Source organism: Phocoena sinus, chromosome 14, assembly GCF_008692025.1.
Source record: "Phocoena sinus isolate mPhoSin1 chromosome 14, mPhoSin1.pri, whole genome shotgun sequence".
In the NCBI taxonomy this organism is placed as follows: Eukaryota; Metazoa; Chordata; class Mammalia; order Artiodactyla; family Phocoenidae; genus Phocoena; species Phocoena sinus.
The window spans coordinates 63,023,963-63,051,467 of NC_045776.1; the positions used below are offsets into that span (position 1 = coordinate 63,023,963).

Consider the following 27,505-nt stretch of genomic DNA (forward strand, 5'->3'; position numbering starts at 1 on the left):
TCACTATGGAAAACAGTATGGAGAGTCCTCAAAAAGTTAAAAATAAAACCACCATATACGGTGCAGCAGTTCCACTCCTTGGTATTTATCCGAAGAAAATGAAAATACTAAGTAAAAGAGATATATGCACGCCTATGTTTATTGCAGCATTGTATACAATAGCCAGGATATGAAAGCAACCTAAGTGTGCCCATCAGTTGATGAGTAGATATAGAAGATGTGGTATATATATGCAGTGGGATATTACTCAGTCATAAAAAGAGTAAAATCTTGCCATTTGTATCAACGTGGATGTACCTAGAGGGTCTTATGCTAATTGAAATAAGTCAGAGAAAGACAAATACTGTATGATTGCACTTATATGTTGAATCTAAAAAAAAAGAAAACAGGGACTTCCCTGGGGGTCCAGCGGTTAAGACCCTGCCCTCCCAATGCAGGAAGTCCAGGTTCGATCCCTGGTCAGAGAACTAGATCCCGCATTCTGCAACTAAAGATCCTGCATGCCGCAACATAGGTGCCACGTGCTGCAACTAAGACCCAGCACAGCCAAATAAATAAATAAGTAAATGAATAAATAAAAATTTAAAAAGAGACAAAACAAACAAGTGTAACAAAACAGAAACAGAGTTATAGATACAGAGAAGAAGCAGGTGGTTGCAGAGGGGAGGGGTGGGGGAAGGAAAGAAATAGGTGAGGGAGATTAAGAGGTACAAACTTACAGTTGCAATGTAATTGGTTCACAGGTATGAAATATACAACATAGGGAATATGGTCAATAATATTATAATAACTTTGCATGGTGACAGATGGTAGCTGGAGTTGTGATCATTTGAAGTGTATAGAAATATAGAATCACTATGTTATATAACGGAAACTAACATAGCGTTGTAGGTCAGTCATACTTCAAAAAATAAACTCAGAGAAAAGAGATCAGATTTGTGGTTACCAGAGGCGGGGGTTGGGGGAGGAGGGGGAATTGGATGAAGGCAGTCGAAAGGTAAAAACTTCCAGTTGTAAGATAAATAAGTGCTCAGGATGTAATGTACAACATGATAAATAGAATTAAGACTGCTGTGTGTTATATAGGAAAGTCATTAAGAGAATAAACCATAACAGTTCTCATCACAAGGAAAAAAATGTCTCTGCTTCTTTAATTTTGTATCTATATGAGATGATTGATATTCACTAAACTTAACTGTGATAATCATTTCACGATGTCTGTAAGTCAGATCATTACGGTGCACTCCTTAAACTTATACAGTGCTGTTTGTCATTATATCTCAATAAAACCGGAAGAAAAAAATAAAAGTAAAAAATGTGTGGCATGAGTGTTGGATGAAGCTGCTAGTGGATGTTCCGTCAGAGGCGGATGCTGTTACTCCAGTTCTGCCCACCCCTTTGCCCTGGTCTCCCTCCCAAGTATACCCCTCCCTCCCTCCCCTGCACCCAGCCCTCGTAAAGTGTAGACTTGTTGCTGGTTGCTGTTCGTTCCTTGAGGTGCTGTTGGTTCAGTAGAAATGCGTGGTGATCCTGCCTCTCCTCTCTGGTCCCGTCCTCTTCCTGGGGTCTCCCCTCCTCTTCTAGGCTCACTCACTTGCAGCTAGGCCTTCTTTCCCGAGCATCCACTGAGGAGACTCATAGGGAAGGGCAGGCAGAGCAGACCAGCCAGTGTCTTGGTTGGGCCGTGTCCAAGGAGAGAAGGTTGCGGGTGATGGTCACTTCACCTCCTGGATGTAGAACGTGCTTGTTATTTATGAGAAATCAACACTGAACTTCGGCCTTGTCACTTTATGCTGGGGGGGGCAATGTCCAGCCTTGTGACTCCTCAGCTGATGGGCGGGAGTGGCTGCCGCTCCCCTGGGGCAGGCAGGTGCCGGGAAGCAGGGGGCGTCTTCTCTCCCTCAGGTAGGCTGAGTGAGGGGGAGCCTGGCCCTGGCTCAGTGAAGGGTTTGAAGGTCACAGTGACTGGGGAGCCCCTGGTGGTAGGGAGGCACATCAAAGCATCAGTGGACGTATTTTGAAACCACCACAGGAGCCTTTTCATGTTCACAGTGCTTTGGTGCACCCCTGACTCTGTGGGTCCCGTTGGCAGACAGGCAGCCCTGGTACCCTGGGGTTTTGTGGGGCTGACCTCTACGGAGGCGCTGCATTTCATGAGTCCTCTGACTTCTGTCTTAACAGAGAGAATATGGGTCAGAATCAGAAAATTTGGACCCAACCCTCTGAAGGACAATGGGTTAGTCACACCCCACATCAGAGTGCAGAGCATCCTGGCGGGGCGGCTGTGATTCCTGCCCGGATTCTGCTAGCTGTGCTGGCTTCGAGGCTGGGGATCTGGGTCCTATCCTGCTGTGCCAGCCCGACAGGGGACAGGTCAGGTGGGTCAGCCCTTCTGCTGAGGGAGCCAGGTGGCCGAGGCTGGGATAGCATAAGCAGCGGGGTGTCTGGCCTGCCTTTAAACCCCATTGGTAACACTTCAGTCTATAGTTTGCCCTGAGTCACACGCCTCCGGCTCGCTCTAGAACTCTGGGCCCTTGGGCTTGAGGGTCACAGGCAGCTGGTCTCTGAGCGCCTTGCGGCTTGAGGATCAGATGCCGGTGTCCCTCCTGCTGTGACCCTGGCGTCTGCCTGAGCCTAGGGATGCCCAGGCCTCCTGTCCATGGGGCCTTGACGGGGCACCGCACCGTTCAGAGCCCTGGGCCTGACCCCTTTCCCCGGGCAGGTCCCTCCAAGAGCATGTTCCTCCTCAGAGGGCCCCGGAGTCATTCCAGGGGATGGAGGACACACATGAAGCTGCGCAGCCGGCCACCTCCTTGGGGCCTCGTGTCCACCACCCACAGGGGGGGATGGAGCCAAGCAAGGTGGAGTAGGGGTCTTGGCTGACAAGGGGCTTCACTGCAGTCCGGGAGCTGAGGCCTGTGGTTTGTCTCGGGACAGGTCCCTGGGGCCTCTTTCAAAGCTCATCTCCCTGTGTATCATGCCAGGAACCTGCTGGAGCCGTGAAGTGATAGCGACTGGGAACCACTGGGAACGGGCCAGGGGTGCTATAGGGGGAGCCATGGGAATAGCTGAGTCAGGGTTCGCAAGAACATGGGAGGAGGGGGTGCCGGAGGAAGGCTAGAGGTGGCCCTTTGCCTCCTGAAAGGGCAAGTGGCACTTGGAACCCGTCGGGAAGGTGGGAGTTGCTGATGTAATCACAGCTGGTTCTAGAATGGCTTCCCAGGCCCTGCTGCCATGGGTGTTCTGGGGCTACTCCTCTGTGGCTCCTCACAGCGTGACCGTGAAGCCACTTGGTCCCTTTGGTTCATGTGTCCCGCTGGGCCCAGCCACACAGGGCTCCCTCCAGGGCACATGCCCCACCTTCCCTGATCGTGGCAGCCCAGGGCCTTCCCTGTTGTCACTGGGAGTTCAGGCCCCTTATTCTCAGCCTCTGATCTCGGGACTCAGGTGAGCCCTCTGCAGGGGGCCTGCCTTGCAGGGTGACCCGCGGATCTGCATCTGACTTCTCTGCGTTGTCAGCACTTGTTAGCAGGAACCGGCGGCCCTCATGCCCAGGCACCATGCCTTCTAGCCCTGCGCAGCGCTGCCCAGCACCCACTGGGCCCCACCCTGAGCTCTTTCTGGGGAAGCATGTGCGAACCATGTTGGGGAGGCCGGGTAGCCTAGGGCTAGGCCTACGGATCGCCGTGGTGGCTGGGGAGAGGGGCCCCAACCCGCTCCTGCACTTATGGGCTGAGTTTTGATTTCCCAAGTGATGGGCTTCTGCTGTATGCCATCTTCCTCCCTTTCTCTTTTTTAGTAAGTTTATGTATTTGTTTTTGGCTGCGTTGGGTCTTCGTGGCTGTGCACAGGCTTTTTCTAGTTGCGGCAAGCGGGGGCTACTCTTCATTGTGGTGTGCGGGCTTCTCATTGCGGTGGCTTCTCTTGTTGCGGAGCACGGGCTCTAGGCGCTTGGGCTTCAGTAGTTGTGGCACTTGGGTTCTAGAGCACAAGCTCAGTAGTTGTAGTGCAAAGGCTTAGTCCGCGGCATGTGGGATCTTCCAGGACCAGAGCTCCAACCCGTGTCCCCTGAATTGGCAGATGGATTCTTTTTTTTTTTTTTTGCGGTACGCGGGCCTCTCACTGTTGTGGCCTCTCCCATTGCGGAGCACAGGCTCCGGACGCGCAGGCTCAGCGGCCATGGCTCATGGGCCCAGCCACTCCGTGGCATGTGGGATCTTCCCGGACCGGGGCACGAACCCATGTCCCCTGCATCGGCAGGCAGACTCTCAACCACTGCGCCACCAGGGAAGCCCGGCAGGTGGATTCTTAACCACTGGTGCCACCAGGGAAGTCCCCTTCTATTTCTTTCTTTCTTTCTTTTTTTTTTTTTTTTTTTGGCCGCGCCATATGGCATGTGAGATCTTAGTTCCCTGACCAGAGATTGAACCCGGTCCCGGGCAGTGAAAGCACAGAGTCCTAACTACTGGTGTGCCATGTAAGTCCCTTCCTCTATTTCTTTGTGGGTAAATGGTGAGAGGAAATCAGTTCCAGACAATTTAGGCCATGTACTAAATTTCACACAGAAACCTGAGACAGCTCACTTTACATAATTTAAAATGAGGCCGAGACTTGCTGACTAAGAAGAAATTGAATCTAGAGAAAGCATCTGTACTGCAGAGACATGACATTTCTACGGGGCACGAGTCCTCTAGGCCCCAGACATTGCGTGGTTAAAGCAGTAGCTCTGGGCTTCTCTGGTGGCGCAGTGGTTGAGAATCCGCCTGCCAATGCGAAGGACACAGATTCGGGCCCTGGTCCGGGAAGATCCCACATGCCGCAGAGCAACTAAGCCCGTGAGCCACAACTACTGAGCCCACACTCTAGAGCCTGTGAGCCGCAACTACTGAGCCCATGCTTCTAGAGCCCATGCTTCACAAGAGAAGCCACCAGAGTGAGAAGCCAGTGCACACAACGAAGGGTAGTCCCCACTCGCCGCAGCTAGAGGAAAAGCCCGTGCATAGCAATGGAGACCCAGTGCAGCCAAAGATTTAAATAAATAAATAATTAATTTAAAAAAAAAAAGCAGCTCTCACCGTGTGGCTGGGGTTTCTAGGATTCCAAGAGGTCAGATGATTTTCATGACAGCACCAAGGGGTCGTCTGCCTCCCTCTCCCTCTCTCACAGGTGTGGAGTGCTATTTCCGGAGGCTACCTGATGTGATGGCCAGTGGGATATGTGCTTGGGATTCTCTCTCTTTTCATTCATTCATTTATTTATTTATTCTATCTCTCCTTTCTTCTTCTTTTTCTTTTGCGGTACGCGGACCTCTCACTGTTGTGGCCTCTCCCATTGCGGAGCACAGGCTCCGGACGTGCAGGCTCAGCGGCCATGGCTCACAGGCCCAGACGCTCTGCGGCATGTGGGATCTTCCCGGACCAGGGCACGAACCCGCGTCCCCTCCATCGGCAGGCAGACTCTCAACCACTGCGCCACCAGGGAAGCCCTCTCCTTTCTTTTAAAGGGTTTTTAAAAATTGTGGTAAAATTCACATGACATCAGGTTTACCACTTTAACCATCTTAAGTGTACAGGTCAGTGTGAGTACATTGGCAGTAGTGTGCAGCCGTCACTGCCATTCATCTCCAGAACTTTTTCATCTTCCCAAACTGAAACTCTGTCCCCATCAGACAAAAGCTCCCATCCCCAACCCCCAGCCCCTGGCAACCTCTTCCACTTTGTGTCTCTGTGGATTTGACTGCTCCAGGGACTTCATGTACGTGTACTTGCCCTCCTGTGTCTGGCTTGTTTCACTGAGTATAATGTCCTCAAGGTTCATCCACATTTTAGCATGTGTCAGAATTTGCTTCCTTTTTATGACCCAGTAATATTCCATTGTATGGACAGGCCACAGCTTGTTTATCCATCATCTGTTGCTGGACACCTGGGTTGTTCCTCCTCTTGGCTCTGGTGAGTCATGCTGCTGTGAGCATCAGAGGATAGGTGTCTGTGAGTCCTGGCATTCAGTTCTCTTGGACACATACCTAGGAGTGGGATTGCTAGCTCCTATAGTAACTCTGTGTTTAAGCTTTTTTTTCTTATATTGGAGTATAGGTGATTTACAATGTAGTGTTAGTTTCAGGTGTACAGCAAAGTGATTCAGTTATACATACATCCATTCTTTTTAGATTCTTTTCACATATAGGTTATTACAGAGTATTGAGTAGAGTTCCTTGTGCTATACAGGAGGTCCTGGTAGTGTGTATATGTTAATCCAGCCTCTTAATTTATCCCTCCCCTTGACCTTTCCCCTTTGGTAACCATAAGTTTGTTTTCTAAGTCTGTGAGTCTGTTTCTGTTTTCTAAATAAGTTCATTTGTATCATTTTTAGATTCCACATGTAAGTGGTATCGTATGGTATTTGTTTTTATTTGTCTGACTTCACTTAGTGTGATAATCTCTAGATCCATCCATGTTGCTGCAAAGGGCATTATTTCATTCTTTTTTATGGCTGAGTAATATTCCATTGTATATATGTACCACATCTTTATCCATTCATCTGTTGATGGACATTTAGGTTGCTTCCATGTCCTGGCTATTGTAAGTAGTGCTGCAGTGAACATTGGGGTGTATGTATCATTTCAAAGTATGGTTTCCTCCAGATATATGCCCAGGATTGGGATTGCCGGATCATATGGTAGCTCTATTTTTAGTTTTTGAGGAACCTCCGTACTGTTCTCCATAGTGACTGCACCAGTTTACCTCCCACCAATAGTGTGGGAGGGGTCCTTTTTCTCTACACCCTCTCCAGCGTTTATTATGTGTTTAAACCTTTTGAGTAAATGCTTGGGAAGCTTGTGTTTACACAGTTTCTCAGCTTTAATTTCAATACAGTAAATATTGATAGATGTATCCCATATAAACAAAAGATGTTTGGTGTTCTCAGAATTTTTAAGAGTATAAAAAGGTTTTGAAATGAAAAGATTTGAGAACTAGTGTGAAAGAAGTTCGTATTTTGGTGTTGTGACCTTGCATGTACATGGTGAGGGCATGGATTATTTCAAAAAGCATCAACAATCTATTGGCTAGAGTAGCCAGCCAGGAGATAGTCATCACAAGAGGGGGCTGGGACAGGACCTTGGTGAACCCAGTAGTGAAAAGACAGGGAGACGATTTTTGAGCAGCTTTGTATGTGGCAGAAATTGTGCTGGATGCTTTACAAGGGGACCCGAGAGGATACTGAGGAAGAAAGGAAAGGGAATGTTGATTTACAGCTGGAGTAATACCAGTGAGACCCATTGGACACAGTAAACAGCTGACTGTGTGTTGTTCCCCGCCCAGCATGCAAGGCAGGCTGTGTCATGTCTTGACTCTCCCTGCTCCATTGACCACACTAGCACAATCACCTGGAGGGTTGCCCAGCACAAAGTGGTGCTTGGCAAATATTTTTTGAATGAGCAATTCACATGTGTTAACCAGTGATTCACAGGTTGGATTGCTTTCTGAACAGCCCCTGCACTGTGCAGGTGAGTCAGGAAGGGAAAGAACCTTCCCGGGGATATCAGAACTGATGACACTTCGTTAGCGACTTAAAGAACAGAGTAGTTCAGTTCGGCAGACATTCAGTGGGCACGTCCGTGTGTTAGGTGCTGGGTATGGGTAGATTTATTTCGACACTTAACTCTAGAACAGGGTTTGGCAAACTGCAGCCTGCAGCTGGCTGCTCGTTTTGGTCTTCTTTTGTCTTACACGTTGCTGCATCTCAGTGGTTCACTCCTTTTTACTGCTGAATAGTATTCCATGGTATGGCTCCACTGCAGTTTGTTTATCCATTCAGTTGTTTGGGGCATTTGGGTTGTTTCCAGCTTTTGGCTATTGCAAATAATATTACTCTGAATATGTCTCTGTATGGTCATATACTTCTCTTGGATAAATCCCTAGGAGTGGAATGACTGTGTCATATAGTAGGTATATATTCAGCCTTTTAGAAACTGTCAAACTGTTTTCCACAGCAGTTGTACCATTTTTACATTCCCACTAGCCCTGTAGGAGAGTTCTAGTTAACTCACATATTGTCAGCTCTTGGTATCGTCATTTTTTTTTTTTTTTTTTTTTTTATGCGTTGAGCGGGCCTCTCACTGTTGTGGCCTCTCCCGTTGCGGAGGACAGGCTCCGGACGCGCAGGCTCAGCGGCCATGGCTCACGGGCCCAGCCGCTCCGCGGCATGTGGGATCCTCCCAGACCGGGGCACGAACCCGTGTCCCCTGCATCGGCAGGCGGACTCTCAACCACTGCGCCACCAGGGAAGCCCCTGTATCGTCATTTTTCATTTTAGCCATTCTAATATGTAATGGTATCTCATTAGGACTTTAATTTACATTTCCTTAATGAGTAATGATGTTGAGCATCTTTTTATGTGTTTTTGCCATCTGTATCTTCTTTGGTTAATTGTGCATTCTTTTTTTTTTTTGCGGTACGCGGGCCTCTCACTGCCGCGGCCTCTCCCATTGCGGAGCACAGGCTCCGGACGTGCAGGCTCAGCGGCCATGGCTCACGGGCCCAGCCACTCCGCGGCATGTGGGATCTTCCCAGACCGCGGCACGAACCCATGTCCCCTGCATGGGCAGGCGGACTCGCAACCACCGCGCCACCGGGGAAGCCCAATTGTGCATTCTTTTTTTTTTTTTTTATTTTTGACCATGCCTCAAGGCTTGTGGGATCTTAGGTCTCCAACTAGGGATTGAACCTGGGGCCCTGGCAGCCTGGCAGTGAGAGCACCAAGTCCTAACTACTGGACTGCCAGGGAATTCCCTAGTTAATTGTCCATTAAAATCTTTTGCCTATTTTAAGAATTGGGTGGGTTGTTTTCTTTTTATTGAAATATGAGAGTTCTTTATATATTCTGGATACAAATCCTTTATCAGATGTGTGATTTACAGTTCTTCTCTCCCAGTATGGGACTTTTCTTTTTATTCTTTTAACAATGTCTTTTGAAAAGGAAAGTTCTCTTTTTTTTTTTTGCGGTACGCGGGCCTCTCACCGCTGTGGCCTCTCCCGTTGCGGAGCACAGCCTCCAGACGCGCAGGCTCAGCGGCCATGGCTCACGAGCCTAGCCACTCCGCGGCATGTGGGATCTTCTTGGACTGGGGCACGAACCTGTGTCCCCTGCATCGGCAGGCGGACTCTCAGCCACTGCGCCACCAGAGAAGCCATGTTCTGATTTCTTAAAGTGGCAGCTGAGGTCATTGATTTGAGACCTTTCTTCTTTTCTGATATAGGAATTTTAAGCATTTTTAAAAACTTATTTATTTGTTTGTTTGTTTACAGCTGTGTTGGGTCTTTGTTGCTGGATGCAGGCTTTCTCTAGTTGCCGCGAGCAGGGGCTACTCTTCATTGCGGTGCATGGGCTTCTCATTGCAGTGGCTTCTCGTTGTGGAGCATGGGCTCTAGGCGCTCGGGCTTCAGTAGTTGTGGTGCACGGGCTTAGTTGCTCCTCGGCTTGTGGGATGTTCCCAGACCAGGGCTCGAACCTGTGTCCCCTGCATTGGCAGGTGGATTCTTAACCACTGCGCCACCAGGGAAATCCCCTGATATAGAAATTTAATGCAATACATTTGCCTCTGTGAACTGCTTTAGTTGCATTTCACAAATTTTCATTAAATTAAAATGCTTTCTAATCTCCCTTTTTATTTCCTCTTTGACTCGTAGGCTCTTTAGAAGAATTGTCAGTTTTCTATATAGTCGGGGGATTTCCCAGACATCTTTCTGCTGTTGATTTTTAATTTAATTCCATTGTGATCAAACAACACACTTAAATTTGAACCTTTATGAATGTATTGAGATTTGTTTTTTTTGTTTTTTTGTTTTTTTTTTTACGGTATGCGGGCCTCTCACTGTTGTGGCCTCTCCCGTCGCGGAGTACAGGCTCCGGACGCGCAGGCTCAGCGGCCATGGCTCACGGGCCCAGCCGTTCAGCGGCATGTGGGATCCTCCCAGACCAGGGCACGAACCCGCGTCCGCTGCATCGGCAGGCGGACTCTCAACCACTGCGCTACCAGGGAAGCCCTGAGATTTGTTTTATGGCTCATATATTTATCTATTATGGTCAGTGTTTTGTACGCATGTGAAAAGAATGTGTATTCGGCTGTAGTTGGGCAGAGATTTCTGTGAATGTCGGTTGGGTCCAGCTGGTTGATAGTGTTGTTCAGGTTGTCTGTATCCTTGCTGATTTTCTGTCTGCTTGTTCTATCAGTTATTGAGAGAAGGGATTGAAGTTGATTGTGAATTTGTCTATTAGCAGTTACAGCAGTTTTTCCTTCATTTGAAGCTCTGCTATATATGCAGAGACATTTAAGGTTATTATGTCCTTTATCACTATTAAATACCTTCTTCGTTTATCGTAATATTATTTGCCCTGAAGTCTCCTTTGTGTGGTATTAGTACAGCCACCCCTGGGACTTCCCTGGTGGTGCAGTGGTTAAGAATCTGCCTGCCAATGCAGGGGACACGGGTTTGAGCCCTGGTCTGGGAAGATCCCACATGCCGCGGAGCAGCTAAGCCCGTGCACCACAACTACTGAGCCTGCGCTCTAGAGCCCGCAAGCCACGACTACTGAGCCCGCATGCCACAACTACTGAAGCCCATGCACCTGGAGCCCGTGCCCCGCAACAAGAGAAGCCACCACAATGAGAAGCATGCCCACCACAACGAAGAGTAGTCCCCGCTCACCGCAACTAGAGAAAGCCCCCACGCAGCAACAAAGACCCAACACAGCCAAAAAATAAATCAAAAAAAAAATATATATATATATACAGCCACCTCTGCTTTCTTTTTTTTTTTTTTTTGTGGTACGCGGGCCTCTTACTGCTGTGGCCTCTCCCATTGTGGAGCACAGGCTCCGGACGCGCAGGCTCAGCGGCCACGGCTCACGGGCCCAGCCGTTCCACGGCATGTGGGATCCTCCTGGACCGGGGCACGAACCCGTGTCCCCTGCATCAGCAGGCGGACTCCCAACCGTTGCACCACCAGGGAAGCCCTCTCTTTTCATCCATGTTAGCATGCCATATCTTTTTCCATTGTTTCATATTCACCTATTTGTGTCCTTATATAAAGTGGGTTTCTTTTAGACACATGTAGTTTCATCGTGCTTTTTTTACCTATGTAACAAATTCTGCCTTTTAATTAGGGTGTTTCGATCACCCCATATGTTTATTGGTCAGGCAAATTTAATTACAGTCTGCCATTTTGTCGTTTGTTTTCTATTTGTGCCAACTGTTGTTTCCTTTTCCCTTTGTTTATTCTTCCTTTGAGTTGAGTATGTTTTGTTCCTTTTGTCTTCCTCGTTGGCTTATTTGCTGTAGCTCTTGTGTTAGTTTAGTGATACTCAACTTTAACTTATCACATTCATGGGACAGACCACTTTACCTGTAGTGTTAGAGCCTTTAAACGGTATGCTTCAGTTTCTCCCTTCCCGGCTTTTGTGCTGCTGTTGTCACAATTTTACTTCCACTCAGGTTATAAACCCCACAAGGGAGTACGTGTGCATTTGCTTTAAGTGCCTCCAGGTTGGCAGTCTTTTCTTTTTTCCTCTCAGAACTGAGAAGTGTTGTTCCACCATCTTCCAGCTTGTGTTGTTTCTAGTGAGAAATCTGCTGTCATCTTTACTTTGTTTTTCTGTGCATCATGTCTTTTTTATCTGCTTTTAAGACTTTTCTCTTTTTGCTGGTTTTAGGCAATTTGATTATGATGTGCCCTGGAGTATTTTTCTCTCTATTTCTTGTGTCTGCGGTTCATCGAGCTACTTGGATCTGTGGGTTTATAGTTTTCATCAAATTAGGGAATTTTTCTGCCATTGCTTCTTCAAATATTTTTCTGTTTCCCCTCCGTGTACATGTGTTTGGGTGGCTTGAAGTGGTCCCAGAGCCACAATTCAATTTTTTCTAGCCTTCTTTTCTTTCTGTTTAGAGTTTCTGTTGTTTATGCAGTGTGTTTGTATTTCTCACAGTAGGTTTCTTTCTTTGTGTCTTCCATATCCCTACTTAACATGTTTAATCTTTCCTCTAACTTCTTCAACATTTACAATACAGTTATAATAATTCTTAATGTTTTTATCTTTTCTGTCATTTCTGCCATTTCTGGATTGATTTTTTTCCTCCTCATTTTGGTCATAATTTCCTGTTTGCATGTCTGGTAATTTTTTTATTGGATGGCAGACTATGAATTTTTTTTTTTTTTGCGGTATACAGGCCTCTCACTGTTGTGGCCTCTCCTGTTGCAGAGCACAGGCTCTGGACGCACAGGCTTAGCGGCAGTGGCTCACGGGCCTTGCCGCTCCGCGGCATGTGGGATCTTCCTGGACTGGGGCACGAACCCATGTCCCCTGCATCGGCAGGTGGACTCTCAACCACTGCGCCACCAGGGAAGCCCAGACTATGAATTTTGACTTTCTGAGTTGTGCATATTTCTGCATATACCTATAAATATTCTTGAGCTTTGTTTTAGGGTGTGACTTGGAAACAGTTTGGTCATTTCAGCTCTTCGTTTTAATCTTGGTTAGTCAGGACTAGGGCAGCATTCAGCCTAGAGTTAATTTTTCCCCACTAACCAGGCAAGACTCTTCTGCATCTTGACCCAGTGCCCCATGAATTAGAAGTTGTTTCCAGTGTGGATCCAGAGAACAGGTGCTTTTGTGGCCCTGATGAGCTTTAGTTATTGTTATTGTTCCCTCTTACCCCAAGGATGGTCTCTCCCCGGCCGTGCCTGCTGATAGCACACCTGAGAGCCAGGGCAGGCGGGTGGCAGGAGCTGGCTGAACCTGGCCTCAGTCAGGCCCTTCGGTACTGAGTTACTCGGTGTTTTGTCTGTCCCCTATTACAGTTGCTTCCAGAAACCACTTCCTTAAAGCACAGGTCTTGTAATGTCGCTTACTGGCTAAATCACCTTTGTTCCATACAACATGCGACCTTAAGTTCAAAATACCTTCCCCCCGTTCCCCATGGTCTCCGTTCGTGGCAGGCTCCCCTGTTCCTCCCTCCTGCGCCATCCTATGCACCTTGTGAAGCCTCGGGAGCCCCATGCCCCCACGTCATCCAGGCAGTGGCCTGAGGCCCTGGGTGGGGGTGGCCTCTCCCCCTGCATTCACCTAGCGTGCTGGCACCTCTTTCTGGTGTCTGTGTCGCCCCTGCCCCGTGTGCTCAGAGGTGCAGGTGGCACCGCATCCTCAACGGCCTCTTGCCTTTGGTCCCACAGAGCTGCGGTGCAACCCAGGCCAGTTTGCCTGTCGCAGCGGCGCCATCCAGTGCATCCCCCTCCCCTGGCAGTGTGACGGCTTGGTGACCTGTGAGGATGAGAGTGATGAAGCCAACTGTCCAGGTGAGTGTCAGGCCGGGGGACGCGTGTGGTGGCCGCCCTCCCCTCCTCCCTCTCTCTTTCTGTGTCTCTTTAAAAAATGCATGCCCAGTGCTGCAGGTCCCAGTGCGGCCGGTTGCAGGGCCAGGGCCATGGGGGGGCATGAGGGGACCCAAGAGGCCACATTTGGGGGCACCGCTGCCCACAGCGAGCCCCTGTGTGGCAGCCCTGGTGACCGACCGTGGCCCTCTTGTCATCCTGCCCACTTGGGCCCTGGAGACAGGGGTGGATGCCACACGAAATCTGAGTTGCAGCTCCTTTGCTCAGTTCTGTCCCCGTCCCCTCGATGAGGGTTGCCCCCAAGAGCAGTGTTTTCATGGCAGCCCTGGCTCTCAGCTTGGTCCAGGGTGTGTGCGTGTGCCTGTGACACACACACATAACACACTCATCCGCTGAAGACCTGGGTGTCGGCTCGAGGTGTTGGACAGTATCTGCCTGTGAAGGTGACTGTTGAGAGGCGACCCCTCCCGGTCGTCCTGGATCCTGTTCTGGCTTGGTTATCTCTTGCATGTCTCTGGTTGAGGTGTCTCTTTTTGGTGACATTGGGGATAGTGACGGCCAGGCTGGGAGCCTCCAGGGCAGGCCGTGTCTGGGAGCCCACCCAGTCATTGAATATCTTTGTGGGTGCGGGGTGCAGGCAGGGTCTCAGCTGTGACCTCCCTGATGTGGTGAAGTTTAAGTAAATCCATGGAAAGTCCTAGCCGTGCTAGGTCTGGCTGCTTTTGAACTTGGACTGCAGGACTTCTTGAGTGACCACAAGAAATTATTTCATTGTCCTGCTAAAAGCCTGCTAAAATTATAACAAAAGAGAACAAAAGAGTACAAAATATGTAAAACCACAGGGACCAAGAAAATGGGAAAAGATGACACAGTAGATCAGTAATTTCAGCAGTATTTTGGGGAGGTAGAAAGCAGATGGTGTGCCTGATGCAGTCTGGGCCTTCAGGACAGTCCCTGCCTTTCAGGGGCTGGAGCTGTCTTGCCCAGACCCCATGCCAGAGGCTTTTGGTGTTGTTTAGCCCCTGAGATGCATTCCTGTGGCATTTGGAAGGTGAAGGTAGGGGGCCCCTTCTTCCCCTGGCCACAGTGTGGGTGTGTGGGCTCAGACAGTGGGAGCGTGGCAGGGCTGCAGAGTGGTGGTGGTCCTGGCAGCATTTTCTGCTCAGCGGTGGGTGGCAGACTGGCCTGCTCGCTCTCAGCTGCAGCACAGAGGGGGCATTGACGGTTAGAGGTGGCCCATTTTCTTTGTGCACCCCCAGCCTTGTCAGTTGTTTGAAAGCACAAATTCCCTTTGTGTTGGAAATACCTATGTGGTCCCTGCTCTCTTGAGTGAACCATGTCTGATACAAACGGGAATGTAAAAGTTTTACTGGAGAAGAATTCACAGCTTTATTGAGACATTAAAGAAGACTTGCATAAGAAGAGACAGGGTGTTCTTAGCAAGGAAGGTTCAGTGTGGTAAAGCTGCCTGTTCTTCTTATATTGATCTGTGGATTCAGTGTTCTGGGAAATATGACAAGTCAGTTCTAAAACCCGTGGAAGGATAAAGTCCTAATATCATTTGTCCACTTTGAAGAAGAGAAAGAAGCACACACCAGCCTTGCCAGTGCTGAGGCTTCCTTCACAGTTGGCTCAGGGATTGGCTGGTGAGACAGAAGAGCTGCCAGAAATGGACCAGAGAAACTTGATTTGAGACAGAAGTGGATTACCCGTCACTAGACAAAGGATGGAGTCCGAAAGGAATGCCATCAGATCCCTGATGAACAGTGTTGGTTTCAGATTAATTGAAGAAAAACTCCTCGAAGACCGTAGAGGAGAATACCTTTATGACCTTGGTAGGGAAGTTTTTTTTAAGTCACAAAAAAATGTTAACTCTTAAATAGAAACGACCAATCTTACCAGATTAAAATTAAGGTCTCCCCTTTATCAAAAAGCCCCAATAAAGAATGTGAACAGACAAGTACAGAGTGGGAAGCCTATAAAGGATTATAATCCAGCGTGTGTAGAGGACTCCTGCGGATGGACAAAAGACGGTCAGGCATGTCAACGAATAAGAAAAACGAACAAGAATGGTGGCTCAACACATAAAGAGATGTCCTACCTCATTAGTATTCAGAGGCGACAGTGAGCTCCCACTTCGCAGATACTTAGATTGGCGAAACTGAGGACGTCTGACAAACCCGGGTGCTGGAGGTCTTTGGGCTGCTGGTGAGAGGGGTGCACTGACACACCCACTTTGGAAAACAGGCATTAACCTACAAAACTGAACGTCCTCATATTCTGTGATCCAGGATTGCCATTTGGGGGAAGCTCTGGAGAAATTTTTGCAGTGCTGTTCATACTAATGTACAGCTTGGAAACAACCCAAATGTGTGTTCACATAGCGGAGTATTTGACCCAGCGACAGCAGGTGCCTGTTAGGTTCCTGTAGCAACACGGAAACTTTTTTTTTTTTTTTGCGGTATGTGGGCCTCTCACTGTTGTGGCCTCTCCCGTTGCGGGGCACAGGCTCCGGACGCGCAGGCTCAATGGCCATGGCTCACGGGCCCAGCCGCTCCGCGGCATGTGGGATCTTCCCGGACCAGGGCACGAACCTGTGTCCCCTGCATTGGCAGGCGGACTCTCAACCACTGCGCCACCAGGGAAGCCCAACATGGAAACTCTTAAAGCAGGATGTCGGTGACAGGGCAAGTTGCCCCAAAGTACACACAGTACAGTAAAGACAAGCATAACTGAGCACCATCTCATTTTCAGATACATCTGCGTGTGGTAAACCAAGAGGAAGAAAGGCTGAACAGCCCAGATACACAAAACCCGGGCTTCCGGTTCCTCGCTGGTGGGAAGACGGAGGGGTCAGCCTGGGAGAAGCAGACGTCGGGGTGCAGCCCTGTAGCAGATGACCGACTTAGCGGGGGCTGGGGGTTCATGACGTACTTTATTACTAGGCTTTACATCTTACATAAGTGCTGCATGTACTCTTTGGAATGTTTCAGATATTAGACAGCCTTGTTTGTTTTTTAAGAGAAGCCAATGGAAGGAAAGTGAAAACTGATGTGGCAGAGAAAATGCAGCCACGGGCCTGCTTGGAGGAGAGAACACCAGGAAATGAGCCAGTTTGCCCAGCAGGCCCTAAATGCCCAGGCTGGTGGGCATCTGGCTGGGGGTGGCTGGGCTTCCTCACTTCCTCACTTTCTCCACGGGGCTAGATGACTCTTCCATGGCAGACATGAAGTTTATTTTCCACACTTTGGCCGTCCAGTATGGTAGCCATGAGTCACGTGTGGCTTCTGAGTGCCTGAAATGTGGCCGTTTCCACTAAGATGCACCACAACTGTAAAGTATACACTGAATATCAAAGAGTTAGTACAAAAAAGTAAAACACCTCATTAATACTTTTTAACATTTATTACATGTTGAAATTACAGTACTTTGAATATATTGGGTTAAATACAATTATTAAAATTAATTTCATCTCTTTTGAAATGTGGCTTGCATTATATTTCTTGTTAGATAGCACTTGGACTTACAGTCTGCAGAATAGGAGGCACCAGGCTCAGCAGAGGGGAGCCATGGAGGTGGTAAACAGAGGAATTAAGAGAAATTCTCTATGGGGACAGATGAGACCCTTGACCATATCTTCTGCCCTGCTCCCCAAATGGTTTGTTTCCTCAGGCAGGGGGTTGCCGGAGTCTTTTCTGGAGAAATTGGTGCATCATGGATGAGGTAGAAGCGGTATCAACAAGCTGGAGGGTTCTCACCTTGAATTCACCTGAACCCTACCAGCACCTGGCCCACGAGTACCCACAGAGCCTCTGGCAAGCTGGACCACCTTCCTCTTAAACATGAAAGACACCCAGTGCTCTCTAGACTCTGGAAGAAAACAGCCACGGGATGCTCCCCGGACTCTGGATAGAGCATCCTAGACCAAAAGGACCAGCACAGAGTGGCTGAGGTAGCTAACTCTGCTGTGTGTAAAACAGCAGTTAGATGTGGGGGCTCAGAACCAAGCTGACTGGGCTGGTTCCCCGCCTCCGCCTCCTCCGGCTGTAGTTCTGTGGGCAGGATGCTTTTTGAACGTTATTGTCCTCACCTGTGAGACGGGGGCTAATAGTGCCTACCTTAGGGTTGCTAGAGGATTGATGTACACAAGGTGTGCTTAGAGCAGAACACAGCACTCAGCAATCACTCACTATATGTTAGCTCTTATTTTATTAATTCAGGGAGTAAAAGAAAACTTTAGCAATATATTTTTTTTGTGGCTGCGCTGCATGGCATAGCAATATATTCTGATGTCAGCAAAATGGCTGTTTCAGAAACTTCAGACGCCCATTCTGCCATGCATACATTCAAAAAGCAACTAGAAGATGGCTAAAATAACTTCATGGAAGCTCTGGAAAACGGTCAAAGTCTATAGCAACCATGGGAACACCCAATCAGGAAAAAGCCACATTCAAGTGGTAGGAAATATCATGGCATTTTTACTCACCCTTGGCCCACTTCCTCCCCCAGTGGCACAGCACAGTCTAAAAGAAGCAACAACCCAATTCCAAATTCCTTGCCTCCAACCAGAGGGAGCAGAGTGACCTTATTTGCAACATTCTGACCTGTCTGGGGGCTGCCTGAGGGACTGATGTCTGTTTTTTCTGACTTGGAACTCACATAGGGAAAAATTACATAGTTTGGATCTCAGCCAGCAAAAAACTGCAGGAAGTGTCAAGCAATGCTCACAAAAACTGGGTACAGACCTGCAGGTGCCTGGGGTAAGGGACTGTGGGTGGAGGAATACAATAGTACGTCCAAGACCCTGAGAAGCAGGTGACTGGCTCTGGGAAATTAAGACATTTTAAAGCAGGCATATATACTTAAGAATCAAAAGAAGTTCACACACAGGACCAGACACAATGAAAGTGTAGAAAAGACCTAAGAAGACGTTAAGCCTTCACCCTGAGCTGTTCTCAAGGCTTAGAATAAACCCTGCTAATTAATGAAGGTCTTCCCCAATACAGAGCCAGTCTGCAAAGATTGGGAGAGGATTTATTCAAACACCTAATTTTCAACAACAACAAAATAACAGACATACAAAGAAGCAGGAGAACACAGCCTATTTGAAGGAAGAAAATTATGTGGCAGATACGATCCCTCAAGAAACAGTGGGCCTCAGACATACTAAACAAATGCTTTAAAGCTACCATCTTAAGTGTGCTCAAAGAGGTGAAGGAAAATATGGACAAAAAACTAAACTGAATTGAAAACTTCACTAGAAGCAGGCTCCAACAAGCAGAAGAAAGACTAGGTGAGCTTGCAAACTGAACATTTGAAATTACTGAGTGTTTGGAACAGAAAGAACAAAGAAAGGTGAACAGAGCCTTGGGGACTTACAGGATCACCCAACAACAACCAACAGAATGCACATCTTTTTACTCAAATGTACATTTAACATTCTCTAGGCTAGACCATATGTTAGGCCACAAAATAAGTCTGAACAAATTTAAAAGATTGAAATCATATAAATCACAGTGGAATGAAACCATAATAGGTATCAACAGTAGAAGGAAAACTGGAACATTCACAAATACATGAAAATTCAACAGTATACTCTTAAACAGTCATGAGTCAAGAAGAAATCACACAGGAAATTAGAAAATATCTTGAGGGGCTTCCCTGGTGGCGCAGTGGTTGAGAGTCCGCCTGCCGATGCAGGGGACACGGGTTCGTGCCCCGGTCCGGGAGGATCCCACATGCCGCGGAGCGGCTGGGCCCGTGAGCCATGGCCGCTGAGCCTGCGCGTCCGGAGCCTGTGCTCCGCAACGGGAGAGGCCACAGCGGTGAGAGGCCCGCGTACCGCAAAAAAAAAAAAAAGAAAATATCTTGAGATAAATGAAAATGAAAAGAACAAACCATAGACTTCCCTGGTGGCACAGTGGTTAAGAATCTGCCTGCCAATAAATAAATAAACAAATAAATTTATTTAAAAGAAAACAACAAACCAAAACTTAGGGGCTGCAGCAAAAACAGTACTAAGAAGGAAATATGTAGCTGTAAATACTTACATTAAGAGAGAGAGATAGAGAGTGTCAGCTGGAGGGAGGGAGGAAGGGTCTCAAATCAACAATCTAACTTTATACCTTAAGGAAGTAGAAAAAGAAGAACAAACTAAACTCAGTGCTAGCAGAAGGAAGAAAATAATAAAGATCAGAACAGAGGTAAACAGAATAGAAAAACAATGGAGAAAATCAACAAAACCAAAGGTCAACAAAATTGACAAACCTTTAGCTAGATTGACTAAAGAGAAAAGACTCAACTTCTTCGTAGAAACACCGAATGGCTAATGATGCCACTGCTGTGGAAGGGCCCAGAGGCCGTGGGGGCCCTGAAATGGGGAGAAAAATAAAGTGAGTGAAGCCGGGAAAGAAAAAAGAGAGTAAAGACTCAACTAAAATAAGAAATGAAAGTTGAGGGGACTTCCCTGGTGGTCCAGTGGTAAAGAATCTGCCTTCCAATGGGGATGCGGGTTCGATCCCTGGTTGGGGAACTAAGATCCCACATGCCGCAGGGCAACTAGGCCCACGGGCCACAACTACTGAGCTTGCGCGCCTCAACAAGAGAGCCCACCTGCCGCAAATTGCAGAGCCCCACAACTCTGGAGCCTGCGTGCCACAGCTAGAGAGAGAAAACCCGCATGCCACAACTGGAGAGAAGCCTGCGTGGCAATGAAAGATCCCATATGCCTCAACAAAGATCCCACGTGCCGCAGCTAAGACCTGACGCAGCCAAAAAAAAAAAAAAAACAAATGAAAGTTGGGACATTACTATCAATTTTACAGAAACAAAAAGGATTATAAGAGAGTACTGTGGGGGACTTCCCTGGTGGTCCAGTGGTTAAGACTTCGTCTTCCGGGCTTCCCTGGTGGCTCAGTGGTTGAGAGGTCCGCCTGCTGATGCAGGGGACATGGGTTCGTGCCCGGTCCGGGAAGATCCACATGCCGCGGAACGGCTGGGCCCGTGAGCCATGGCCGCTGAGCCTGCGCGTCCAGAACCTGTGCTCCGCAACGGGAGAGGCCACAACAGTGAGAGGCCCGCGTACCGGAAAAAAAAAAAAAAAAAAAGACTTCGTCTTCCAATACAGGGGGTGTGGGTTCGATCCCTGGTGGGGGAGCTGGGTTCCCACATGCCTCGTGGCCAAAAAAAACCAAAACAGAAGCAATATTGTAACAAATTCAGTAAAGATTTTTTTTAAAAATGGTCCACATCAAAAAAAAAATCTTTAAAGAAAAAAAAAAAGTACTGTGGAGAATTATATGCCAACAAATTAGAAACATAAATGACATGGACAAATTTGTAGAAACACATAACCTCCCAAAAGAAAACTGCAAACTAATATGCCATGAACATTGATGCAAAAATCCTGAACACGATACCAGCGAACAGAATTTAACAGTACATTAATAGGCTTACACACCATGATCAAATGGATTTATTCTTGGAATGCAAGGGTGGTTCAAAAAACTAAAATGTGTAATATACCACACTAGTAGAATGTAGGAAAAAACACATGATCTTCTTGATGCAGGAAGAGCATTTGGCCAAATTAAACATTCTTTCATGGTGAAACACTCAACAAGCTAGGAATAGAAGGAAACTACCTAAACATAATAAAGGAGGAGCTTAGTGGAGGAAGAGGGGCTGGGAGTCTGCCATTCCCTCCTTAAATAAAGAACCATGACTTTCAGCTGAACTGGTATCCCCCATACCAGAGACCCCCTGTTTTACTTTTTTAGTAAATCCCCCATGTTCTGCTAGGGTGAAGGAGGGGCAGGTTTCCTGAGCACACCATGCAGGGGTTGGGAGCTGGGTGTGTGGACTGCCTTCTCCCTGATTTTTTAAAAAATTAATTAATTTATTTTTGGCTGCATTGGGTCTTCATTGCTGTGCACGGGCTTTCTCTAGTTGTGGTGAGCGGCAGCTACTCTTTGTTGCGGTGCGCAGGCTTCTCATTGTCATGGCTTCTCTTGTTGTGGAGCATGAGCTCTAGGTACGCGGGCTTCAGTAGTTGTGGCACACGGGGTCTAGAGTGCAAGCTCAGTAGTTGTGGCACATGCGCTTAGTTGCTTTGCGGTATGTGGGATCTTCCCAGACCAGGGATCGAACCTGTGTCCCCTGCTTGGCAGGCGGACTCTCAACCACTGCGCCACCAGGGAAGTCCCTGCCTTCTCCCTGATTTAATACGAGAAATTTCATGTCTCCAGAAAAGGCTTGAGAGTAGTGCAGTGAATAGTGCAGTGAACGCTCCTGTAGCCCTTACTTGGATTCATCAACCATTAGCATTTTGCTACAGTTGCTTTCTCTATGTACATTTTTTTCTGAACCCTTTGAGACTGTATTACAGATATGATATTTACCCCTAAATATTCAGCATCTTCTGAGAATGAGATCAATCCACTCTGTAACCACAGTACAATTTTCACATGCAAGAAACTTACTATAACACTATTATCTTATATATAGTCCATATTGAAATTTTTTTCAATGGTCACAAAAGTGTCACTTACAGGTTTTTTAAACTTTTAAGTCCAGGATTTAGTCAAAGGTTACATGTTGTATTTTCTTGCCATCTTGCTCTGTCCTTTAGTCAAGAGGTGTCCCCAGACTTTTTATTTATTTATTTATCATTTATTTATGTTTTATAAATTTATTCATTTATTTTTAGCTGCGTTGGGTCTTCATTGCTGCGTGCAGGCTTTCTCTAGTTGAGGTGAGCGGGGGCTACTCTTCTGTTGCGGTGCGTGGGCTTCTCACTGGGGTGGCTTCTTGTTGCGGAGCACGGGCTCTAGGCGCGCAGGCTTCAGTAGTTGCAGCATGTGGGCAGTTGTGGCTTGCGGGCTCTAGAGCACAGGCTCAGTAGTTGTGGCGCATGGACTTAGTTGCTCCATGGCATGTGGGATCTTCCCAGACCAGGGCTCGAACCCTTGTCCCCTGCATTGGCAGGAAGACTCAACCACTGCGCCACCAGGGAAGCCCCAGAAAACGTTTTTTTTAAATCATGAGTTCGTATTTGCTGTACCTCCGATTCTAATCTAGACTTCCTCCTCTCCTCCCCCATCTCATATTTGTACCTCCCTTTCCCATAAGAACAAACCCTGGTTCCCAGCACCATCTGTATATGTACTCATTTGGCCAATTCTAAAGTACACATAAAGAGTTTTGGAAATACTGCTCTTGTACCACAGCCAAGAACAAACCTCCTAACTAAATTCTAGGATTTCTTCTCAGTTCTTTATGATGTTAGACTGTGTTGCACTGAGGGGGTACAGTCATTGTCTAGTCAGAAGCCACCGGATTCATTCCTGTTTTTCTTCTGTGTGATGTGTTAACGTCTGAATGTTTGCATTCAGTTTTAGGACTTTGCCTCCTCATCTTCATTTATTTTTTAATTGAGATATAAATCATGTACCATAAAATTCATCCCTTTAAAGTGTACAATTTCATGGGCTTTAGTGTATCCACAAGATTAACTGATTTTTTTTTTAGAATATGTAAAACATTAGCAAGATTCAAAACTTGTAACTGTATAAAAACATACACTTAGAAGTTCTATTTCCCTTTACCTGTTTCCACCATATCCAATAGGCCACTAGCTTGATTGGTTTCTGGCCTATCTTTTCTGAGTTTTGGGCATTTTTTTGATTACAAAAATAAGCAAATATGTGTATATTTTACTACTTGTTTCTTTTTCTTTACCCTTTCTTACATAAAAAATGTGTCTTACTGTGTGTACTTTTTGCCCTGATTTTTTTTCTTTTTTAATTCAGTAGAATATCCTTAAAATAACTCTGTATTAATTCATAACGTTTTTTTAAAAAAAATTCTTTCTTACTGTTATATTGCTCTCCATCTTAGGAATGTACCGTATTTTATTTAGCCAGTCTCCTATGTGTGGGCCTTTAGGTTGTCCTCATTAGTTTGCTATTAAAAATAATGTCACAGTAAGTAACCTTGTGCATATGCGGGGTTATGGGGGGACTTTTTTGTTTTGGAGGGGGTTTTGGAGATGTATCATCAGTGTAAATTCTTAAATGTCGGATTGCTGGGTCTAAGGGTCAATGTATATAGTTTGCAAATTCTTTACTTTGCCCAGCTGCTGGCCTAGGATTTAGCTTTCTAGGCTCAAATAAATTTGGAGTGATTTACTTCTAAAATAAGACAATTTTGAGACTGACAAATGCTAAACTGGATGGTATACTGGGACAGCGGGCATAACCAGGCATCTTAGGACATGTGGTCACCTTCTCTACGTTATCACTTGTCCTTGTGTTTTCCAGTTGTTGTTTTTTTAAATAAATTTATTTATTTATTTTTGGCTGTGTTGGGTCTTCATTGCTGCACGCAGGCTTCCTCTAGTTGCGGGGAGCAGGGTCTACTCTTCAATGTGGTGTGCGGGCTTCTCATTGCGGTGGCTTCTCTTGTTGTGGAGCACGGGCTCTAGAGTGCAGGCTCGGTAGTTGTGGCACACAGGCTTTTAGTTGCTCCGCGGCATGTGGGATCTTCTCGGACCAGGGCTCGAACCCGTATCCCCTGCATTGGCAGGTGGATTCTTAACGACTGCGCCACCAGGGAAGTCCTGTTTTCCAGTTTTTAGAACTTTGTCATTCTCTTAACTGTTCTGTTTGTCCTAGTGACTGCCTTTTTAAAAATCCTGTTACTGGACTTCCCTGGCAGTCCAGTGCTTAAGACTCAGTGCTTCCACTGCAGGGGCATGGGTTTGATCCCTGGTTGGGGAAGTTCTACATGCCGCACAGGGGAGCCAAAAATAATAATAATAAAATAAAATCCCATTACTGTTGTTTTAATGGGTTTCAGAGAACAAGTTGTGTTTGTTCAATCTGATATCTTTAACGAGAAGCTTCAAAAATGTTATTAATCTGGGATTTTTATACCCAGAGAAGTCAATGATATATGAGGATAAAATAAAGAAATTGTAGATATGAATAGACTCATAAATGTGGCTATACCCTTTCTTAGAAAGATGTGATCTTGTAAAAGGAGAGGGTTAAGCAAGAAAGAAGATGACCTGGGGTCCAGGAAACAGGGTCCCAGTGCAGGAGGGTAGCAAAGTGGACCCGAGGATCACAGCCAAGCCCCAGCCCAGAGAGCGGCCCATTCAGCCTGGAGCTGGAAGGTAGGCAGGGATTCCAGGAAACAAAGTGGAGCCGGGTGGCTCTGACACAGTGTTCTGAGTGTTTAAAATTTTTACTGTTAGCCTTTGTTATCTGCTGTAGTAAATGAAAAAATCAATGGTTTATATACAGAAAGCTAAGAAAAATTTAAAACTGATGCAAATATTAACTCCAGGAAAAAAGAAAGTTGTTAGAGGATTGAAATAACCTTAGTATGCTATTTGGTTCACAAGTGAAGAATACTTACATTATTACATTATTCTACTGACTTTAGTTTTGAAATTGATGCTACTCTGTTGGGAAGGTAAGAGTGTATGTGAGCTAATAATAAGCCTGTACCTGCCTGACCTTAAGTCAGTGGGTAACACTTACAATTGAGACCACTAGAAATAGCAAGGTAAACCTATTATTCGGAAATATAGACATAACAGAAGAAATAAGTAAAAATAAGTAATTCTTTTTAAACTACCAGAAGAAGTAAGAAAAAATAATTTAAAAACTATCTGAAGAATTTTCTGTGGGAAATGGGATTAGGAGCAGGGGCTGGGGAGGGGAGGCAGGATTTCTATTTCATCCTGTGATGTACATACCTAAGAATTGAGAAGACCTTGAGGGAGGAGCCCCACTCAGGTCAGTCTGCTTCTGCCACAGCACTCCTGGCATCTGAGAGCCGTGGCCGCAGGTGGAGTGTGCCTGGGACTGGTGGCTTCAGCTCCTGTCCCAGGCAGTAGCAGAAGGTAAAATGTCCCTTCTGTGAACTTGTGCCCTGAGACATTCATGGACCTATAGGAGCCGCAGGAGGGAGGCAGATTTGGAACTTGAAACTTATAGGGCTGTGTTTTTGCAGTTAATCTCTGTGTACCGCATATACTGTTCACATGGGTATAAAATGGGAAGACAGAGTGCTCATGTTGGCATGTCCCTGATGGAACAGAGACAGAGATGGTGGTCCCTGGGGCTCCCCCAAACCATCAACCTTTAGCCCAGTGAGATCCCCCTGAGCGACATCACTGGCCCCAGCTGTGGGGAAAGAGAATCAGTTTAAAGAACGTGTTCAGCGTAACGGAAATGCTATTAGTAACTGTATTTCCTGGCTCTCTGGTTTTAGAAATCCTGCGTTGGTTAGCAAGTATTGGTTAACTTAGAGACATTTGATTTTTGACCATGATTCTAAACCTGTTTGGTGTGAAATAGGACAGTGACATGTGTCCCGACAGCTCAGAGCACCGAAGAGGCTCCAGTCTGTCCTGCCCTCTCCCTCATTCGGAGACGTTACAGGCTCATCTGGACAAGTTTTAAGTTTCTGGAAACACAAATTAGAATCACTCACATTTTGTCCTTTATTTGCACATCATCTTCTTTTCCGGCCACTTGCTGTTGGGAGCAGCAAGCAGGACACTGCCTGCCCTGACTACTGACTCAGATTCCCCGTTGGACTCGAGGCCTCCAGCTCTTGTTGCCCTGATCTCCAAGGGCACACGAGGGTCCTGAGGCGGGACACTTCTGCTCTGAAGCAGGTCTGTCACGGCCTTGCCTGCCTCCCCATCTCAGACATTCCCTCTTCCTCAGATTTTCAGTAGCGTTTCAGCCGGGTCTCCTCCTTGGGCTCCCATTCTGAAGTCCGGGGACGGACATCTGAAGAGAGAGGAGCACTCCTTCGGAGACGTCAGGGCTGGACTCAGGTTGGGTTCCAGGCTTGGACTCATCCCCGTCCCCACCAGAGGGAGTGAGAGTGAGACCTCCCACTAAGGGGTCAGGGCCACCTGCTGCCGGGTGCCTGGGACAGTGCCTAGAGCTGCTCTGGGGCATCTGCACCCTGAAACCCGCACTCGGGCTGGCCGCACACCCTCCAGTTGGCCGCCGTGCTGTGGGGCTCAGAGAAAACTCCTTATTGTCAGAGGTGGTCCTAAGAGTGCTGTAAGACTGCTGATCCAGTGAACTCTGCCTTCCCCAGCCACCCTCACCTCTTGCTTCTGGCCCCCAGGACACTCAGGGGGCCTGTGTCTGTTGGTGGGTTTCGGTGGCAGCATGTAATGGACGCTGAATAATGAGTGATGAGGGGATGGATGTGGGCGTTTGGATATGAAGGAAAATGGAGTAGAGAGGAAGGCTCAGAATTGCTGCCTGAACCACAGAGAAGCCTGCTCATCACAGAGCAGCGTCCTCCACCGCCACCAGGCTTTCTGGTTACTTTACTGTGCTGTTTCACCTGCCCCCCAACCCCCTCCCCGGGCTGCAGATGGCTTCACTGCAGGCCGCATCCTGGCCACCTGGTGTTCGGTGCCCCGGCAGAACCGGTCCTTTTCTTTCTCTCCCCTCTGCCCTAGATTCCTCGTCCCTCTGTGAGCAGTTTGACCGGTTATATACCAGGTGCCCAGGTGCTGTGCTTGGTCTGGGGAAGAGGCCAAGACCAAGTGGAACCACAGGTCTTGCTCGTTTGAGTAGGCAGAAGGGAGGTGTGAAGAGCAGGCAGAAAGGAGGTGTGAAGTGCAGGCGTAGCGAAATATGCTTCAGCTACACCCAAGCTGGTCTTCAAGCTTGTCTCAGGCATGCCCGGTTTTGGCCTTTGCCCAGGCTGCGCCCTCTGCCTGGGAGGGCTCTGCTCCCCTCCCTCCTTATCCCTCAGCCCAGTGGGGATCTGCCCACTCCTCTGCCTGGCGCCCTGGAGGGACAGAGGCAGGGGCTTTGCATTGTCTCCTCCGGGGAGCGGGAAGTGGTGGTTCCCAGACGTGTGCATGAGGCACCCCAGTCCCAGAGAGCTGAAGCCGTCCCACCCCAGGGCAGTGTTTGAAGAGGGCAGCTTCTCCTCTAGGTCTTTGCCTGGGGTCCAACTTATCTCAGGCACTGGGAACACATTTTATGTGTTAGAGTGATTGGCAAGCTGATCCCATCACCTGCCTGGGAAGGGACTATGGAAACTCCGAGGAAATACTCTACTGAGTAGTT

General features: G+C 47.5%; 1 protein-coding gene across 2 annotated transcripts in view; it reads left to right on the top strand.

The window, feature by feature from the left end:
• Nucleotides 1-27,505, top strand: part of DGCR2 (DiGeorge syndrome critical region gene 2) — a 72,438-nt gene that overhangs the window by 20,154 nt on the left and 24,779 nt on the right. For both annotated transcript variants that reach the window (XM_032603371.1, XM_032603372.1), the window contains exon 2: nucleotides 13,227-13,349. In XM_032603371.1, the coding sequence (XP_032459262.1) occupies nucleotides 13,227-13,349 (123 nt within the window). The remainder of the gene's footprint in view (nucleotides 1-13,226; nucleotides 13,350-27,505) is intronic.